This window comes from Ambystoma mexicanum, chromosome 1p (genome assembly GCF_040938575.1).
Source record: "Ambystoma mexicanum isolate Mex_15411 chromosome 1p, UKY_AmexF1_1, whole genome shotgun sequence".
NCBI lineage: Eukaryota > Metazoa > Chordata > Amphibia > Caudata > Ambystomatidae > Ambystoma > Ambystoma mexicanum.
This window is the reverse complement of record NC_090921.1, coordinates 1,466,019,981-1,466,041,267: the sequence shown is the minus strand read 5'-3', so window position 1 is coordinate 1,466,041,267 and position 21,287 is coordinate 1,466,019,981. Positions and strand designations below refer to the sequence as shown.

Sequence of the window (21,287 nt, the reverse complement as noted above, 5' to 3'; positions counted from 1 at the left end):
ATTTGCCATGTATGAGAGTGGCGCAGGGGGGCGGGATATACCGCCTCTCCTCCAACATTTATTAGTGCACAGGAAGTTCAGTGGAGATGGAAGGGCACTTGGATTTATGACTTGTCAGTCTCTCACGTTATCCGCAGAGAACATTCCCCCACGAAAACAGGGCGCACGCAGATGTGACAATGGGGAGGAAAACAATTGGAACTGTTGTCGGAAAATAACTAAATCACTATCAATTTAGAAGAGTAAAATAGTATTCACAGTAGTGCGGCATTGGTGGATGCCAGCAAACAATTAATTTGTTTTTCGAAAATATTTCTAATTCCACGTTAGTCGGCAGGCAGGGCTAATCGCTCCCTTGGGAGTAAAGGTCACTGTGTTTGAAGTTGCTTGTGGCCTGTTCACACCAATGTATCATGTACAGTATGTTTTTGATTTGAGGCTTTCCATCACCAAAAGGAAAGTTAGCATGGGCACTCCTACGAAGGTTCAATTGTTGTTCGTCCTTGGAAGAAAGGGAGTATTCGCTTTGGAATGAATGACAGGAGGTTTGTAATACCTGCAACAATGAAAACGTTCATCGTTTCAAAACTGGAAAAAGTAACATGTGATTTAATTTTATGAAAACCGTTGATGTGAGCGGATACCCTGCGTTACGCCAAGAGTATGGAAATGTCAAATATAATGTAAGTTTAACTGGAGACGAGTTCATAGGCGAACGAGTCAAGGTTTCATTTCCTGACTGTTATTGCTGGATTACATTGTAATGGGTTGTTGGTTGGGGCACATTGTGACGACACACTAACACAACCTGTATGTATTTGTCTTTGTCCGGGACACATGGCAGTCCAGCACCGAAATGCATGTAGTCCACGTCTGGGTTCCCCCACGTTGCACCAACGCCAAGTTTGTTGTTAATATTCCTGTAAAAATGCTGTCTATGTGTTGTTCTAATTCTTCCGTCACCTTCTGTATCAACATCCCATTGCGAGCTAAACATACTCCACAGCACTAACCTCTCAAGCACATTGTGTACTCAAACTTTCCACGTTTTCTCTGTGTTTCCATTGCTTCTGGTTTGTGTTCATTATTAGTTTTCACACAGTGCAGAATTAATGGTTAAATGGATAAATTAGAATAAAGGACGTTTATTGAGATACATTTCTGTTGTTTTTTACACAGATACATCCTACCATTCTGCAAATGTCATTGTTTCCAGATGCCAATTGATGGCTTCTTCAGCAGGCAGTGGCAGATACACCTAAATGGCTGGCTTACCATCACCCTTTTGTGGGACGATCGCCCCAGGCAGATATGCCCTTTCATGGTACAAGCGACTAGGAGCAACCTGACATCATTTAAGGTGGTCTAGCAAGAACCTGATACCGAAGCCTTGCGATTCATGGTGAGTCCAATGCGCTTTTTCTACCGAAATGAACACTGTGTGCCTCATGATAAACTATTGACGTTCGAAAACAAAGAAATAAATATCCATGGTTGAATATGGAAATTGGCTGATGTTCTCGCAGCGTTTAGTGTTACCTTTAAAAATAGTGTTTTCTATTCCAATTTGGGACGCGCTGTGCTGTGAGAGGTTGTGTGTGTTGATATTCTGGGTTCTGCGGCAACTAACGTTAAGAAGTAGGTGATGACTGGGTGCGTTTGGCTACGCTGCCCACTAACGTCATGAAAATAGGTAGAGAATATCGCTAGGAATAGTGATGTTAGCTTCAGGAGCGGGGGATATAAATTAGTGCCGCAGGGGCAGTTCAATTTAGGGCGATGCAGCAATGGATAAGATTAGCACAAGATGGCGGTGCCCCGCTGCATGATTTTGCATGTGTAAAAATGCAGAAAACTATGGTAAGGTGCATAGGAAATGTTTTTACGGTCGTTCACAGTTTGCTTAAAACCACATGCCCGAATGCTCGGGACAATAACATTTTTGATCACACTAATCCTTTAACTTGTAAAGATCAATTGCCATTAACGTTCAGGAGCATGTATTTCATCATAGATAATAATTCCCACTGGAGGTGGCATTCACGGCTCCAAAGTTAAGGTTGCATCAGTAACCCCACTGATATAGCTAAAATACAGTCCTGACTACGATCTGCATGGAAAAATGTATTGGACGCTCATTACCTCCACGTCCTTCTTCCTCGTCCCAGTACTTAACTATGAAGCTTGCCTCCTCATCAGGAACTTCCGTTTCTAAGTCTTTTCCTACTTGCTCCACCACTCACCAGGGGGTATAACCTCCCCTCATACCCATCATCCTAATTTTCTTGTTCTTCTGTGAAAGAGGTCAGCTATTCCAGGCTTCTGTCCTGTGAGTGGCATGGGGGGCAATGTCTCTGGTCCATTGCAGGTTCCTCTCACTGTGCCAGGCTGTCTGATGAGGGGGATGGAGGACGTAAATGTAACATGCCAGGTCAGCAATCCGGTATTTGAAGGGATAATTTACCAAGGAGCCACGTGAGCCAGAGTGTCCCCAGCGAGGAAAAAGGATCTAGCAGTAAGACTCTGTGGTGAATGGATGGATGCGGTACATGCGCTGCTGTGATCATCTCTTGTGGGACAGGTTTCGTGTGCCTGTACTCGTGAGTCAGGTAGGGAGGAGGGAAAGCTGTAGGAAAGAGGGGCTTCTTCTGGAAGGCAACAACACAGTTCCCGGCATGGACAACATGTTGGGGGAGGGCCTCCGTGCCGGGGAAGATAAAGATAAGTTAAAAGACAAATGAAAGGGGATGCCTATATAAAACTGGCTCTTCCAGCTCTTACCAGGATGATTGCTAGGCAACTCTCCCAGCAAGAAGAAGCATCCTGTTGACAATGAGCAAAAGAACTGAAAAGTGAAAACACCTGTAAGAGACAGATGATTCCTCTTACAGAAGCAGACATGGGAAAAGGAAGAAATTCCAGGCCAGTGTCCACAAGGCGGAGATGGTCTCTAAGAAAGGGCTGAAGGACCTCCTTACTGAAATATTGGAACAAAGGGGGTCAAAGAAAAAGGGGAAGTAGAACAGGGTCCCCTCCCTTCCATCTCTTCAACAAGTCCATTGTCTTCTTACTCCTCTAGCTCTCCCTCTTCCCAAGATGATGAGGCAGCTAAATGAAAATACTTGGACAGGGACGTAGAGGACAGGGTACAGGAACAGATCCAAAAGTCAATGGGGTTTATTGAGCCACCCCCAGCTGCTGCAGCTGGTGATCCCAAGATAAGGCACTATAAGCATATACCCAAGGCTGGCCTCCCGGTGATCCCATACAAAGAATAAGATCTTACTGGAATGGAAGGGTTTAGAACATATCTCCATGCCCAGATTCCTGGCTAAGTTATACCCCAAAGGGGTGAAGAAGACAAGCTGCCAGTGACCATTGTAGTGATTGACAAACTGGCGAGCCTGGTGGAGAGGTCCTCTATGTCAGTAAAGGAAGCTGCTATCAGAGACTAAAAGTGAACTCTGCCTTAAATAAGTCATATGCTAGTTCTAATTTTGTCATAAGAGTGAATACTTATGGGTCGTATGTGGAAGAGGCGGTGAGAGTAGGCTTCAGGAAGCTGAAGAAAGCATTGAAGGATGGCTCTGACTGTGCCCCCACACTGTCAGACATGCAGAAGCAGGTTGAATTCAGTGTCGGACCTGTTTTACGACAGTGATGATGATGATGATGATGATGGGTGTTTCTTGTAGAGCGTTCTGCAACGCTAAGGTATTCTGGTGCGTACGAGGGAACCATACGGAAAAAGGAGAAGAGAAAGGTCTTGAGATGTTTCCGGAACTAGCTATGATCGTCCATCAGTCTCAATGCTGGAGGAAGAGTATTCCAAAGCAGAGGGGTGGCAACTGAGCATGCTCTGCCAACAACTGACTTATTTTTGAACCGGGATACAACAAAGCGGGCCAAGATTTGCAGACCGAAGATTTCTGGAAGGGAGATAAGGAATTACTTTCACTTGAAGGTAAGACGTGCCCTGTTTGTGGAGGACTTGATGGGTCAAACATTAGGCCTTGAATTTGATCCTACTGTCTACGGGGAGCCATTGAAGCTGAGCCAAAGTAGGTTGAAATGTGGGCATATTTTGGTAGGGCGACAACAAGACTAGCTGCAGCATTTTAATAGTTTGCAGCCTTTTAGTAAAATATTTAGGCTGAGCCAGAAAAGCAGCATTACAATAGTTGAGAGTGCCAGATATTGGCGAAGTAACAACTGAGTCTCGGTTTAAAGAAGCCTGCCTTGCACATAGAACTGACCTGCATCTCTGGCGCAAAGGAGGCCGCAGTTTTGATTCCAAGATTTTTTACTGAATTTACCGATGTAGGGATGGTTCCTATGTTGGAAGGCCAGAAGACAGGAGTCCAAAGATGGCGTGCAGTAGGTGGGGCCACGCCTAGCACATCCGTTTTTTGACCATTTAATTCAGGCCAATTGGCATACATCCAGTCCCCTATGTCTGACAAACACACTTTCAAACATGCTTTCAGACACCCAGCTGTCTCCTGAGGATGGTGGTCTACTCTAAGGATCAGCTGGGTGTCATCCGCGCATAAATAAAAATGGCAGTCATAGGAGTGGATTAAGCTGGCGAGGAGGCAAACAAATATTGAAGAGCAGGGGGGATAACACCGAGCCCATAGGGCACTCCACAAGAGAGGAGAGTTGGCTGAGATCTAAAAGGTGGTAAAGAAAGTGACTGGGAATGATCTGAGAAAAAAAGATGTAAACCATGAGAGAGCTGTCCCTGAAATACCGGCGTATTCAAGTCGTTGACACAATACAGTGCGTGGGATACTGCTGTGGCGATGAGGTCCACCATCTGTGAAAGGCAGCATCTTACAATTATTTTAGTTTCCATGTCCTGAAAGTGGTATGCGCAGTACTTTGCTGAACATCCGGGGCTGTCACATGTCCATCGCCAGCTAGCCTGAAACCTTTGCCAGAAAATGGCCTTTCAATTGACATTTGTTAAATTTTCCAGGCTTGACTAACAACGGGGAATAAGAATGCTCTTTGATATTTATAGTACTGCGTTTTAGCAAGGACCTAAAGTCCCGCAAATTGACAGAAATTGGACAACTTACTAAAAGTAGAGCCACTGAAAAGTCAAGCTGCTGAACACAGTAGATTTCCAGCTGGCACTTTGCCTACCATCAGTTGAGCGGACCATGACAATGTATCATGGAGGCTTGGATTTTCAGGTTAGTGCCTTGTAATACACGAGTTACATTCACCAATGGCTTCCCACATATTTTCCCCCTCACTTGATGGACACATTTCAGCATCAGTATAATCTCTTCCACGCAGCTGTCGAATACAATGTATTTATCTTCCTTTATTAGCCAATCGTCCTGCATGATTGTGGTTTATGACTCAACTGTGGTGGACAAATCGCCAAAACTAGAACTGTAGTCGAGATCTTTGGCAAGTTCCTCGGTCAATTGCGTTGAGGCATCAGTCTCTGTTAGTTCAGCTTGTGTTATTTGCACACGAATTGGAGAAACCATCAATGTTGATTGTTTATTGGGTGGCCTTTTTTTGCGGGTGTAGATTTTGTCAAGTGGTCAGCGTGTATTTCAAAAGCACCTTGATTGTATTCAGTTTCATCTTCATCTTGTCGAGTTCTCACATTGTAGCAATGGTCAAACAACACTTTGCTTGCTTCGCCGGTCACATTCAATTCATTTTCTAGCCATTGGGCTTAAGCATATTGAGTCTGCTTACTGACTGGACCGCGCTGCGCATCAAATAGTTGCTCCATGGTGAAATCTGTTTGACAAGCAGCATCTTTGGTTTCATTTGTTGTCTGTGTCTTTATACTTCTTTTCCTTCTGGGCCTCTAGGAGATGGGTTGTAAAAACATGTTCAATGTAAATCACAAATATAGTAGATAGCACTTTAGATTAAAAAAACATGTTATGAAGAAAAACCCAGCCAAAAACACTTTTAGTAAATGAAACTGTATGTTAGCCACATTTGTTTTCTTGATTTTCTATGAAGCCGTGGTCTTCTCTGTAATAACCACACCAGCAAGCTGGTCCACCACCTCTGATCCATGTGCATCCTCTTCTAATTCCCGACCTTGTATACATTCCTTGAATAGAATATTAATTAACAAAAACAAAAGTCAAACATATTTGAAATCAAAATTTTTAATTGCACACATTGCTTACATACATACCCTCGTAAATAGTGTACGTCATTTAATCAAAAGGGAAATTTCAAATTTCACCTGATTTTATTTTTGATTCTATTGAATTTCACCTGATTGATGGCAAGTGTACTCGATCAGAGATCACTATGCAAAACATACTGATTGTAATGTTGCCCTCAAACATTTTGCAATGTATTCTGCATTAGGGTAGAAATTGTAACGTTAGAACTGAAATGATAAAACTTTGAAACACTGCACGTTTATATGAATGTGACTGTTTAATAATATCCTATGTAGGATTTACTTTCTTTCATTCAAGGGAACCTCAGTACGCATACCTCATACTCTGGACCAGCTCCAAAGGATGATATAATTGTAGTCGAAGTACCAGCATCCCCCTATAACACAGTACTTGTTTTAGTATGGATGAAAACAGCGAAATGGAACAGAGACTATAGGATGCAGACAATTGTACATATAAAGAGAAACCCATAAATGGCACATAGTGTAAACAACCGACAAGTTACATAAACAATTTCATATTATTTTAAATTCCAAGCATAATACATTCTCGTAATTGAAAAGTGAACAAAAATTACATGATAGGTGTCAAAGTTGTTGTTGACTCCGGAAAAGAAATGGATGCAGAATCATGCTCCTTCATTTTCAGTGCATTGCCACAAAGTGGTAAAAGGCAACATTTTATTTGCATTAGATATGTGGGAAGATCCAACTCTCGATAATATGAACTTCTGCAAGTCTGTAGGGCTCACCATTGGTATACCTGACGTGTCGGTGGTGTCGTCACTTGCGAGGGTCTGTACTTCCATCAGTGTGCTCTCCTAAAAAAATGGACATGTGAAGCAACACATTAGCAACAAATGATGCTTATTTTGAAGGGCACTATGGCATATTTTTCTATGGTCATAATTACTTTCTATGATGCTCCATAAACCAGGGACAGATGTCTAGCAAAATGTGGTATAGTTATAAAGTAATACAATCTGGTAAATATGCAAACTTTAGTAAGACACATTTGCACCGAAAGTACCAATCTGTTCATGTAGTTACCTGTTCAGTACCCCTTCGCCTACAGCTAATTCATCATCCAAGACTCACCTGGGCCAGCGTGGGCATGGCTAGAGGTGGAATTGCATTTGGAAGCAATTTACGAGACATTCTGAGTCAATGCTTTTTTGTGTACTGCGATTGGTCACACATATCCGGGGTAAAGTGCAGGCTGCAGATGCAGAATCGATTGGCCCTCAAGTCTCCCAAGACATCCTGGGCTCTACTTTCAAGTTCCTCCACCGGAAATCCACAATATCGAACCCATTCTATTATTAGAGCAATATTCCTCGGGAATGTATGCATGATTGTGCCCTTACTTTTGACATGGCTCTTAGAACGGCAACCGAAAACCATAAAAGCAGGCATTCATGAAAAAAAAGTACACATCATTATAAAAAAATTCTACTGAATGCATGATATTGATGGAATTATATCAAAATTTTCTATGCAATGTTTGTTTTGGCCAAAAAAGCAAAACCTGTGTAGCACAGTCGAATGTACACTGGGATAACTTTCATCAATAATTGATTGATGCAACGGAAATCGTAATGTTATACATGTCCGTTGAATGTACTTTCATCCTTCAAAAGGAAACATGCTTATAGACATGACCCGAGAAAGATGCAATTCTATCACAACTGACACTGATGAAATTTGCTATATTTCGAGATCTGAACACTTTAAACAGTAGACAGTGGTAAAGTAATTGAGATGAATGAACATTACACTACTGGGTGCATTCGTTCTAAATAGATAGACATTTTGAGATCAGAAAGAGATGATTAGGTGACCTGCCCTCACCTTGACCAACAAACAATTAGATTCAGCAAGCAGGGTAATTAGTAGCTGGGGAACAGGAAGTGTGATCATGAGTTGACTTCCAGTGCTCAGAGATGTTCTCAGGATAAATATCAAGGGGTTTATAAAGAATTAGAAAAGTGGGTGTGTATGTGAATGAGTGCCTTGTTTCTGGGGCGGTCTGAATCGGGGGAGCCTGGAGACACTGGGTCTGGCTAGGCCATGTGAACAATGGCACCTGCAAGTAAGATGCCTTTGAAGTGTACATGGTGTTTGGCACCTTGGCCGTTCCCATCCTGCCAGCACCCTCGGGAGGGCATGGCCACAGGTGCGAACTGCCATTGATAGTGGAGGGGGGGGGTGGGTGGGCAAGAGGGATGCAGAAAAGGGCCCGTAACACTGCTGAATGGAGACACACTTATGTGGATTGCAGGGGCGTGGTCTGAATCAAGGGAGCCAGGAGACACTGGGTCTGGGGAGGCCATGTGTACAATAGCCGCTGTGCGGAAGATGCCTTTGAAGTGTACATGGTGTTTGACACCTTGGCCGTTCCCACCCTGCCAGCCCTGCCAGGACAAGTGAGTGTGTCCTTGATTCACTGAAAAATGGAAACAGCTATTCTTAAAAGTTGATTTGTATTTTATTTTGTTGTGGATGTTGATGGCACAAATGTACTACAAATCGTATACTTCGGGTTGCAGCACAGTGTGGGAAAATCCCCTGTACTGAATGCTGTCACTGGGGAATTTGGCTCGAATGGCACCAACGACACAGGTGGGTATTACTCGTCGAACGCGGTATCCAAGCCTCCCATGAAGCGACCATGTAAACGCACGAAAGGCCAACTGCCTGTACCACCTGTTGAAGAGAAACTTACAAACTGTATTTAAATGAACATGATAAGTGCACAAACCTTAGTTGAAAATGCAATCTTGTATCCTATGGCATAGTTGCCAGTACAACTGTTACTTCATGGATCAATCAACTTGGGCTTTAAATTGTAGACACATTAAAAAAAAGGGAACACCCATGCAACCCATAACGTTTGGGGGGACAGAGAAATATTGTTTCTTGGTTGTACCTGAAAGACACATAAAATGACCACTATGATTTTCCCAAAATTGCAAGAGATGTATTGAATTGCCAGATTACATTAATTTGGCAGTGATAGATCAAAGGGTACGACGTCCTTTCATCGCCTGCCTTTTCAAAGTGCACATTCCATCGAATGTGTTGATCGAATTTTTTAGGGGGGTGGGAAAGGGCAGATAAGGGTTTTAGTGGGTGGGCAATGGCAAAAAATAAGTGTGGGAGGGGGGTACCTCCCCACGAAAAAAAAAAACAAAAAAAAACAATGAGCACATGCGATGGAATGTGCATGTTAAAAAGCCTGGGGATGAAAAGGCAGGCGTTGAAATAACATGAACCGATCAAAGTTACCACAATATAGGAGACAAATATGAAATGTTATTGGCCTAAGTGACATCACATCTAGAGTACACTTACTCGTTACTTGGATTGCGAGGGCGAACTGTTGCGCGAAGTTCGTGCATAAGCACCATCATAATCCTCAACACAGACATTGTGAGGCAGGCTGCCCTGAAGTCATGCAGCTCAGTAACACATAGTTTCTCTGCAGCAGCAGTTCTCCTCCTCGGTTGGCATGACCTTGCACCGATTGCAGGTACACCATGTGGAAACGTCTTCCATGCGACTAGGCTCAGGCTCATGATCCGGTGATTCGTCCTCCCAACTGTCGTCTGATGCCCCATCGTTTCCGCATCTTACTCTTTCAACTAATTCCGCCCTCTGAATACTCCAGCTCATACTGGTTGGGCTGTATTGTTGCCATTATACGACAAAATTAAAATTGATAGTAATGCTAGTACTAGTATCGGTCTACGAGCAACGAAGATAGCTGAACAGAGCAGAAACGAGTTACAGGATACACAAAAAAAAGACAGTGAAACAACTGAAAAACCAACTCTGATGTTGTCTGATCAGAAGCGGTCTGTTTATACTTATTGAGGCAAGAGGCATCCTGCCATTTCTATGAACGTTGACACGAGACGTGCATTTGCATTGTGAAATGGGCCGTACGCGTCTAGTGATGTCAGCTACAGGGGCGGGGGATATGATTTAGTGCAGCAAGGGCAGTTCACCTTAGGGTGATGCAGCAACGGATAAGATTAGCACAAAATGGCCATGCCTCGCTGCCTGATTTCGCATGTGTAAAAGTGAAGAAAACTACCGTAAAGTGCATAGGATTTTGTTTTACAATCGATCAACGTATGCTTATAACGACTTGCCCGATCGATCGGGACAATAACATTTTTGAGTGCAATATTCCTTTAAGGAATTGGACAATCAGAGGGATTTCAAAATATGAATCCTCCTCCGAAGAGCACTTGAAAATAGCTAGCGCCGCCAGGTAACCATTATTTGTTCCAATCTGGAGCTCCAAATTAGCCAAATGTAACAAAAAAGAAAGCACCATAGATGTGTCACATAGAAAGGGATCCACATTCTTATACCTGCACCAACTGCTGAACTTGTTCCAACGGCAGCGTTACAGAGATTTTCATTGCTGGCCTTCTGGCCGAAAGCTAGATCTCCATTACGTCCTCCGGGAGGTCCCAATCCTTGTATCTCAACCTCTCAGAAACCATGCGTGAAGGTTGAGAGTCTTCACCTATGGATGGAGAACCCAACCATCCTCTTGAGAGAAGGTCCCCTCTTTGTGGAAGATGCATTGGAGCGAAGATGGACATGTCAAGAAGGTCCGGGTACCACGTCCTCCTGGCCCAATCCGGAGCAATTAGCATCATGGATTTCCCAAACTTTCTCAACCACCTGATCACATGAGGAATGATGGTGACTGGAGGAAACACGTACAGGAGTGGAATCTTCCAGTCCACTACAAACGCGTCTCCTAGAGCTTCTCTTGGGGGAAATTCCCTGGAGCAGAACAGTTAGAATTCCGGTTGACACTGGTCATGAACAAGTCAACTTGCACGGTTCCCCAAAGGGTGAGGATCTCTAGAAGGACTTCCTGAGCTAGTTCCCTGCCTGCTCAGAGTGTCTGCCGCTGTGTTATCCTCTGCGGCTAGGTGAACTGCCGATAGAGAGAGTCCTTCTTGAATTGCCCAGAAGCAGAGCTGCATTGATTCTCTGGCCCTACACCTCCTTTCTTGTTGAGGTACGACATGGCCACTGTGTTGTCCGTCATTATCAGGACATTCTTTCCCTGTATAGAGGGCAGAAAGGCCTTCAGCGATAGTCTGATTGCCCTGAGCTCCAAAAGGTTGATATGTAGTTTGGACTCCAATGGAGACCAATGACCGTTGATTGTCAGTTTGTTGGTGTGGGCTCCCCACCACGTGAATGAAGCATCCGTCACTACAGTTACTACAGTTATCTCCGGCCATGGTTGCCAAAATGATTCTTCCTTGAGAATGTTGGCCCTGAAAGTCCACAACAGAAGGTCTTGAGAGACTCTGCATGGATCTTTCAGGTGGTCTGACATTCTGCCTGAGAATTGGGACCATTGAGTCTTGAGAGCCCATGGGAGGGATCTCATTCTGAGGCATGCCTCTGGCACCAGACAAATGCAGGATGCCATGAGACCGAGCATCCTCAAAAAATCAAAATCCAGAAGATGCTGGGCACTCTGGAATTTGGTGATCATCTGCAGAATATGTTGAGCTCTCACCTCGGATGGCGAGGCTTTCCCAGAGGAATCATCAGGACTGCTCCAATAAATTGGAGTCTTTGAGATGGTCTCATGTGTGACTTTTTGTAATTGATTGAGAAGCCGAGTCTGTGTAGAGAGCGGCAGGTTACGTTGAGATGTTCCTGGGCTTGTTCGGCTGAACGTGCCCTGATCAGCCAATCATCCAGGTAGGAATGAATGCGAATCCCCTCTGTGTGAGACTCGCTGCCACTACCACCATTAACTTGGTGAAATCCCTAGGGCGGAGGTGAGCCCGAAGGGCAGGACTCAAAACTGATAATGAGAACCGGCAACCACGAACATCAGGTACTTTCTTTGCTTGAGATGGATAGACACGTGAAAGTAAGCATCCTGAAGGTTCAATGACAGCATCCAGTCTTGGAGTTGGAGAGCCTGAAGGATTTGGGAAGGGGTAGCCATCTTGAACTTGTGCTTCCTGAGGAACTTGTTCTAGTTTCTTAAGTCCAAGATGGGTCTAAATCCTCTGTCCTTTTTGGGGAATTAGAAAGTATGGGGAGTACCAACCCTTGTTCCTTTCCACCACAGGTAGTGGGTCTATAGCACCTTTCTCTAGCAGGGTCAAAATGTCCTGCACAAGGAGCGGATCCAGAACTTTAAAAACAAAGGTTGTTCCCTGGTGGATGTTCCTGAGGCCTTTTTTGAAAAGGAAGGCAGTAACCTTGGGCTACAGTTTCCAGTGCCCAAGCATCTGAAGTAACACCCGCCATTCTTTCAGATGCTGAGTAAGTCTGCCTCCCACTGGGGTCTTGTGAGTCAAGGCCTCAGAGAGGTTTTGAGGCCACTGAAACGGTGGCTGAGGGTAAAACTGCAGCTGTTTGGGCTAGCCTAGCACCTCTCCCTCGTCACCATGAGGGAATCGGCTTTGACCTCTTTGATTGGCTTATCCTCTTCCTCTTCCAATTGAGTATTAGAAACAAAAGGACTTATCCCTCCAAGAAGATTAACTGGAGTAGGGATAATGAGGCTTCTAAAGGCGGCGCTAAGGGACTTAGCCGCCGCTTTCGAGGTCTGCAGATTTTTCAAACTCTTATCAGCCTTGCTGCCAAACAGCCCCAAGCCATCAAAGGGCATATTGAGGAGTCTAGACTGCAGATCTGGAGCCAATCTGGACTTCCTCAACCACACAAATCGGCGCAACACTGTGCTAGTTGCCATGGATCTGCTGATGCTGTCTGCAGTTTCCAGACCTGACTGGAGGCATTCACCCATTGCCTCCTTATCATCCTTGATAATAGCCAGGAAGCTGTCTCTTTCGTCACCTTCCGGGATGTGGTCAGCCGCCATAGCTATGCAGTCCCACAGGGCAAACGTACACCTTGATAAGGTACAAGTTGCGTTAGTTGACTTTAATGCCATACTACCAGCAGTAAATATTTTTCACACCCAAGCATCTACTCTCTAACCATCCCTATCAGGAGGTATAGAGTGGAATGCTGATTGCTCAGTAGATGTAGCAGCTTCAACCACCAAACATTCTGGTGTTGATTGTTTTGTCAAGTACTCTGGGTCACTGCTGGATGGCCTATATTTTCTATCAACATTTTTTTTCACTACAGCCGCAGTCTCTGGTGCCTCCCAGTTTGCTGAGACCCTTTTTGTAGTGCAGTATGAAATGGCAAAATTGGATCTTTTTGGGGACCCTGATCCAAAATATCTGACAGGTCCTCCTGCTCAAAAGAAGGAGTAGGCCTGCTCCAACCTAAAAACTCTGATACCTTGCTCATCAGCTTCCTATATGAGGAGTCAGTGTGGTCAGTAGGATCTGGTTTACCAAATTCCAGTTCGGGAGAGGTATCTAAACCATTGGACGACTGGATATTATCATACAAGTCCTTTAACCTAAACTATACTGAGATAAATTCCTCGGGCCATTAGGGGTTCCGTATTGTAACCCAAATGGTGGTGTGTTATCATCTGTAGGTTTATTATCTCCATAGATAGTGGTTAAAGACCACTTAAAAAAGTATTTATTTGGCAACAGTTTGAAAACCTTTTCTTGGGTTACTGTTAGCTTCGACAACTTCGAAGTAATAGTCGACAACGACTTCAAAGTTGGAGTCGATTTTGGCAGAGTCGACTTCAACACTGGCATCGACAGCTCTGACGCCGACAGTATCATCGAAGGCGTCAGCGCTGTCAACTTGTTATGCTTTTTCAAAGGAACCCTCGATGGACTAGATTCCTGACTTGTCGAAGCCCTCCACAATTTCTCGTTGGATCGAGATTTCTCTTGTTGCTGTACCGGCTTATGGCTCGGTTTAGAAGATTTTGTTTTTGACTTCCCTTTGTCGTCCTGATGTAGATCAACAGAGACATGGGCTTTCTGCTTGCCCTTCGAGGGGGTCGGGCTGCAGATTTTAAGCATTTCTGTACAAAATGCATCCCATTTTGCTGGGGAGCCCAACTTAGTTCGACATTTCATTACCTTGGCAGAGGAATCACTAGAGGTCGAAGGTGACCTGTGATGTCGTTTCTTGGCCTTCTTCAAAGAAGATGAAAAATGGCGCGATCGACTTCTCGATCATGATCTTTTGGATCTTTTTCATCAAGGTGAATCCCTCGGCTCATCAGACTTTCTTTTTGAGCTCTTTGAAGGAGACTTTGAAGGCAACCTCCCTACTGCCAATATAACCTTACGCTCCCTGAGAGCCTTTTCGATCATCGCCTGACAGGAGTTACAGTCAGACGTACGGTGACCCGTGACAAGACACCACAGATAAATGCGGTGGGGGTCGGTGATCGACATCTTCGATCCACAGTCTTGGCACTTCTTGAAGCCCGTCTTAGGCGAGCCGACAGGGATGCCATTTTTGTAGATCAAAAATAGCTGTCTAAGTTGACTGAAGCGCACCGTATTTCTTCTAAGTGCTAGCTCACAAAAATGGTGCTGAAGCCAACGGGCCCTGCATACGCTATTTGTACTGATGATGACATCCACAGTCGAACGGAGTCGCGCAAGGGACATCGACTTAATGAGACGGCACACAGAGCACCCTGTCGAAAAACGATTGCGAATCAGCTGAAGCTGGAAGGATAATTATCATAAGGTGAGGAATATGTGGGAGTACACAATCCATTCGAAATATAGATTTCTCTCTACCATTACAAAGTGTTCCAAGATAAGGTACTAAGGCCGCGATATTCAATATTCACACATCTTAAGATCACATAATGTGGAAGTACTTGTGAGACACCTATGAAGTCTTTCTTCAGTTACTTTGATACCAGTTAGGTTTGTGCTGGAGGGTTCATAAGTATGAGGTGACGTTGGGATCTAGAAATAAGACTCATTTAGTTGCTGCTGGCATATGGATACTGGAAGACTTGTGCCATGTAGCTAAAACTCTTCCCATGCTGCACTGCAATTCTTACCTTTAAAAATTGAAGTGGGTCTTTTTCGCATAACTCCCGAATATTAGCTACCTCTTTAGTCAGATCAGTATGTTCCTTACACAGCTTTTCTAGGTTCTTTGGTAGCTCAGTTTTGTTTTCATTTGTTTTCATTTTTATTACTTGCTGCGAATTTCTCTCTACGATCTTGGAAAAACACCAGAAAAAAAAAGAATAAGTCAACTGAAGAAGCATCAATTCGTAATACATTTTTTAATTTGACAAAATCGACAAATCAATAAATTACTAACAACATTCATATTGCAAAGGTCAAAATGTACAGCACTTAAGCCCGGCCTGTTAGAAAGTAATATGTTAGTGCAAATGATCTAATTTAATGTATACATAAAACATAACTACATTGTCTTTTTGAAAATACATCTCCTTTTGGGGTGTTGTTGCGCACATCTAAAATGGCCGCCTGATTTCAGTGCCCCGGCCCGTAATAATCCTAAATCAAGATTATCATGCAAGGAGGTCACCGCGAGGCATGGAAATATGTTCATCTGCAGCTAAGATCCTGGTATACAACAGGCGAAAATATGGTGCTGCTGTGAGGCACCGGCTTTGTGTGACATCGTGTTGAAGTTTCAGCGGGCCTGTGCGTTGGCACGGGCTGTCTGCGAGTTCCAGAGTGACTGCCTGGATATGCCCCATGACGATCAGGGGAGGGGCTTGGAGACCGCTGTGGGCCCTGGTACCGCACACACGCTTGTGGCGTAGCTGGGACACTGGTTATCTTTGACTGGGCTGTGGACCTGTCCGTGAGAGCCCCGGCAGCCTGCAGCCACGACCTGCCGTGCATTTCGCGCTGCAACTGGTGAACCGCCTGGCCTGGACTGGCCTGCCCGAGGCGGGTGCAGTGGTCAATGGATATCCGTTAGCCTGCACAGTACCAGTGCGACGATATAAGGACCCGCACATGTGCCCTGCACAAAACACCCTTGCCTGGGGTCCATGGCCCCCTTTTTCTAGACTGCAAGATTGCTGGGAATGATGGCAGACAGTGGACACTGCCTGCAACATGGCCAAGGTAGTCGCAACCCTACGATCCCTACTAGAACCCCCTGGTGAGTGCACTACTCTGGGCCAGCCTTTAGCCTTTAAAGACAGAGCGAGTGCCGAGACAGCTGCCAGCTACAAACCCGGTTAAGCGGAGGACTGGTGCAGCCGGCGGTGGGACGTGGCCGTGAGGGTGCTAGCCACCGACACCCAGCTATGAGAAAACAGGTCAGCCGTTACATAGACTTACAACTCCGGTTAATTGAAATCGACCACCAGAGACCTGTCCCTTGAGCGGAGACGACGTCTGCGATGGTGTCATGCCTGCTGGACATATCTCTGGACCCGGAACGACCTCTCCATACAAAATGAGTTACGCCCATAGAACCGCTAGACCATTCTATTCAAAATGGAGGTTGTTCGATTCATTGCCCGGAAAACGACGTCTGCATTTTTCACGTTGTTAAATTCACGTGACTTAGTTCCGTCACGTGTATCACGGCAGTAGGTACATAAGCAGCGTGGAAACGTCAATCGCTGCTTCTGATTAATGCATTTTTGGCGTTTTGTAGCTGAACTCCGGACCTGCGCCCTCGCAATCCCTTCAGCAACTTCTTTGGCCTTTTGGAGCGTGTTTTCCTCCACACGCTAATTCCTGGAGCCGTGTATCCTGTTCGCGTGTCTAAATCTCCACGCGGACGCTGTCTGCAAGCACGGCTGTCCTGAGCTGCGTGTATCCTGTTCATGTGCCAAATCTCCACGCGGACGCTGTCTCCAAGTGCGGCTGTCCTGGGCTGCGTGTATCCTGTTTGCGTACCAAATCTCCACACGGATGCTGTCTGCAAGTGCGGCTGTCCTGAGCTGCGTGTATCCTGTTCGCGTGCCAAATCGCCACGCGGATGCTGTCTGCAAGCGCGGCTGTCCTGAGCTGCGTGTATCCTGTTCGCGGGCCAAATCTCCATGCGGACGGTCTCTCTAAGCATGGCTGTCCTGGGCTGCGTGTATACTGTTCGTGTGCCAAATCTCCACACGCGGATGCTGTTTTCAAGCGCGGCTGTCCTGGGCTGCGTGTATCCTGTTCGCGTGCCAAATCTCCTCACGCGGACGATGTTTTCAAGCCCGTCTGTCCTGGGCTGCGTGTATCCTGTCCGCCTGCTAAATCTCCACGTGGAAACACTGTTTCCAAGCGCGACTGTCCTCGCTGCGTGTACGCTGTCGCGTGCATTCCTGCACGTGGTTTTCTGAACTACTTTGAACCTTTGGTACCTGTGACAGTTAACAGGTGAACTTCTAATTTTTGTTCTTCGTGGGAAAGGAAGTATTTCATGAACTATTGGAAGGTGATTGTGCACAGTATTTTGGACGCTATCCTGTGGTGCACCAACCCGGTATCTAGCTTGAGCCTCGTGCCGTTCGGGATAAGTCTCCCTTACTAATCTTCCCCTCCTTTGTCGTTGGTTCAACTCCTGGTTTTTTTCAAGAGACTTTCGTTGAATACTTCAGTTTTTGCCATAAGGTCAGTGTTTTGAATTAATGCTAATACTGTGCTATCATAGTGATTTGAGTTTGGGACAGTTTCTTATGATACTTTATCTATCCTAGGCGTACTTCCGATACAATAACCACGCCCTTTCCAGTGATCCATCTCTCTGCTTGTTTCATCAGTCAGAGAGTTGTATCATTTGGAAGGTCTAATTTGACCTACCTACAATCAAGTCGTGTGAAAAAGGATCCGGAAGAGCCCTACCAATTGTATCCTTTTCAATTGATACATTGGTGACTTATGACAGAATCAGAAGCCATGGAGGGTACGGATCCTTTAACTGTTTTGACTCAGTTGATCACTGACTTGAGAAATGAAATGATTACGGCACAGGACATGCTACGGCATCGAATGGATGTTATGCAAGATACCATGCATGCCACTCCTCAGGGAGCACAGGTTCCAGTAGCCACTGCATCTGGATCTGGGACTACGACACCATCATTATCACAGGAAACTCTTAAAGTGGTTATGCCAACACAGTTTCCCTTGGCTCCCCCGGAAAGGTTCACAAGTGATCCTAAAACCTATAGATCTTTTGTTAATCAGGGCCGACTTCCTTTCCTTTGCCGTCCTAATTCGTTTCCCGATCTAACTACTAAAGCAGCATTCGTGCTTTCCCATTTGGGGGGTACAGCGGCTGCTTGGGCTAATCCTTTATTGGAATCAAATAGCCCCTTGTTGTACGATTGCGATGATCTTCTGGCTGCTATGAGCAAAGTCTTTGATATGCGCTATGCTACTCAAGCCACAGATCTGGAGTTGCTGAATCTACAACAAGGCACTCAACCTCTGTTGGTTTACATCGCCCGATTCAACCAATTAACAGCCGAAACCCAATGGCCTGAAGACAAGAAGACAGCTGTTTTCTACAAGGGTCTCTCAGAAGAACTCAAAGATGCCTTGTCCACGGTCCCAGTGGTTCCTACAGGTTTCTCAGACTTTCTTGATTTGATTTTACAAATTGATGCCCGAAGAAATGCTCGAAAAGGAGAGAGAAAACCTTTCCTGCATTCACCGGTTCGTTCTGAGACACCGGCAGCTTCTTCGAATGATCCTGAACCAATGCAAATTGGTGCGGTGAGAGGCCGGTTGTCTAGAGCAGAAAGAGAGAACCGAAGAAAAAACTATTTATGTATGTATTGCGGTTCATCTGAGCATTTACTGGCGGCATGTCCTAAAAAACCAGTTAAGCCTTCGGGAAATGCCAAAACCCGACAGTAGCAGGAGTCCCTGTGTCGAGTGTTACATCGGACTCCATTACATTTCCAGCGCACGCACCTATAGCTGTTGAGATGACTTTACGTTTTGATGATCAAGAATTGGTTTCCAAAGCTATGGTTGATTCTGGAGCCACTAATAATTACATCGATATCACATATGCCAAGAAATGTTCTATACCACTTGTAGACAAGAACAAACTTGAAGCTGTTAATACTCTGGATGGATCGGTCTTGATTTCCGGTATGGTAACTCAGGAGACTGTACCTATTCAGATGACTTTATTAAATGGCCATTCGGAGGAAATAGTCTTCGATGTCATTGCGGCTCCTCAGTACAAAATATTAATTGGACTTACTTGGTTGACTCTTCATAATCCCGCCATTGACTGGGTTACGGGATTGATCCAATATCCTTCCGTTTTTTGCAATGAACATTGCTTTACCAGTCAGGTGGTGTCAAATAAATCACATATTTTGGCCTCTATGGAGGGAATTTCCACTATTAGTGTGGTACATCAGAGCGGTACACATATACCAAGTGAATATACAGATTTTGCTGATGTATTTGACAAAGGCCAGGCAGAAAAGCTGCCTCCACATAGGCAGTATGATTGTCCAATTGAACTAATTCCTGGAGCTAAAATCCCTACTGGTCGAGTCTATTCTTTAACTCCCAAAGAAGATGTTGTCTTGAAAGAATACATCGATAAAGCTCTTGATATGGGATTTATACGGCCATCTCAATTGCCGGCTGCCTCTCCTTTATTCTTTGTTCCGAAGAAAGAAGGAGATCTAAGGCCTTGCATTGATTACAGGGCTCTTAACGACATCACCATAAAGAATCAGTACCCTTTACCACTGATAAATGTTCTGTTAGATCAATTAGGAACTTCCAAGTACTTCTAAATTGGACTTGCGCGGTGCTTACAATCTGGTTCGCATTCGCGAAGGAGATGAATGGAAGACCGCTTTTAAGACGCGGTACGGCCTTTATGAATATTTAGTGATGCCTTTTGGTCTTTGTAACGCTCCCGCCACATTTCAGTTCTTCATGAACGATATCTTCAGAGATATGATGGACCAATTTGTGGTGATTTACTTGGATGACATTTTGATTTATTCATCGTCTTTTCCAGAACATGTTAAACACGTGATAGCTGTCTTACAAAGACTGAGAGAGAACAAGCTTTTTGTTAAAGCCGAGAAATGTGTCTTTCATACACAAGAAGTGGAATTTCTGAGTTGCAAAATTACCAATCAATGTGTTCGAATGAGTCGTTCCAAAGTGAAGGCCATATTGTATTGGCCCGTTCCACACAATGTCAAGGCATTACAATCATTCCTAGGTTTTGCGAATTTTTATCGCAGATTTATTTGTTCTTTCTCCAAAACAGTGGCCCCATTGACAGCTTTAACTAGTTCCAAAGTTCCATTCTGTTGGAACCAGAATGCCCAAGCATCTTTTGAGATCTTAAAGGAAGCATTTACCACTGCACCTGTACTTCAACATCCTGATCCGGAATGTCAGTTTATCGTTGAAGCAGATGCTTCCAGTGTCGCTACAGGAGCTATACTTTCGCAAGTTTGTGCAGAAACCAAAGAGGAGCATCCAGTTGCTTTCTTCTCACGTAAGCTTATCTCATACGAACAGAACTATACTGTCACTGAGCGTGAATTACTTGCAATCAAGGATGCTTTCCGAGAATGGCGACATCATCTTCTTGGGGCCAAACATCAGGTGCTGGTGTACTCGGATCATAGAAATCTTCAGGCATTCAAAACTATGAAATGTCTTACAGCTAGACAGGCCAGATGGCATGTCTTTTTTGCTCAATATGATTTCCGAATTACTTATCGCCCTGCCAGACAACATGTCAAGTCGGATGCTTTGTCTCGCATCAGTGAAGAAGTGAAGGAAGAACCATCGGTGCAAAATAAGTTGTTGGCAGATCACGTGATATGTAGTTGTTCTGCACAACCTTCCCTAAAAAACGAGTTACAGGAGTGGGTGAAACTAAATCCACAATTGATTCAGGAATCGAATCTTGATATATACAATGGTTTGCCTTTCAAACAAGGAGCACTCTATCTACCAACTGGTACCACTCGGAACAAGGCCCTCAGTTGGGGTCATGATTCTTTGATTGCAGCCCATCCTGGACATAAGAAGACGCTAGAGTTGCTGAAAAGATGGTGTTGATGGCCGTCTATAATACAAGATGTTATAAATTATGTTTCAACATGTTCTGTATGCAGTCAATGCAAGAACACTCCTGGCAAACCAGTGGGTTTACTCCAGTCCCTACCTGTTCCTAAAAATCCATGGGACATGATATCAATGGATTTTGTGGT

The 21,287-nt window shown here is 44.7% G+C and overlaps 1 protein-coding gene across 1 annotated transcript in view; it reads right to left on the bottom strand.

The window, feature by feature from the left end:
• The window catches only part of LOC138455685 (GTPase IMAP family member 8-like), a 118,329-nt gene that overhangs the window by 31,620 nt on the left and 65,422 nt on the right, over nucleotides 1-21,287 (bottom strand). The window contains exon 2 of the mRNA XM_069607127.1: nucleotides 15,150-15,314. Within this exon, the coding sequence (XP_069463228.1) occupies nucleotides 15,150-15,314 (165 nt within the window). The remainder of the gene's footprint in view (nucleotides 1-15,149; nucleotides 15,315-21,287) is intronic.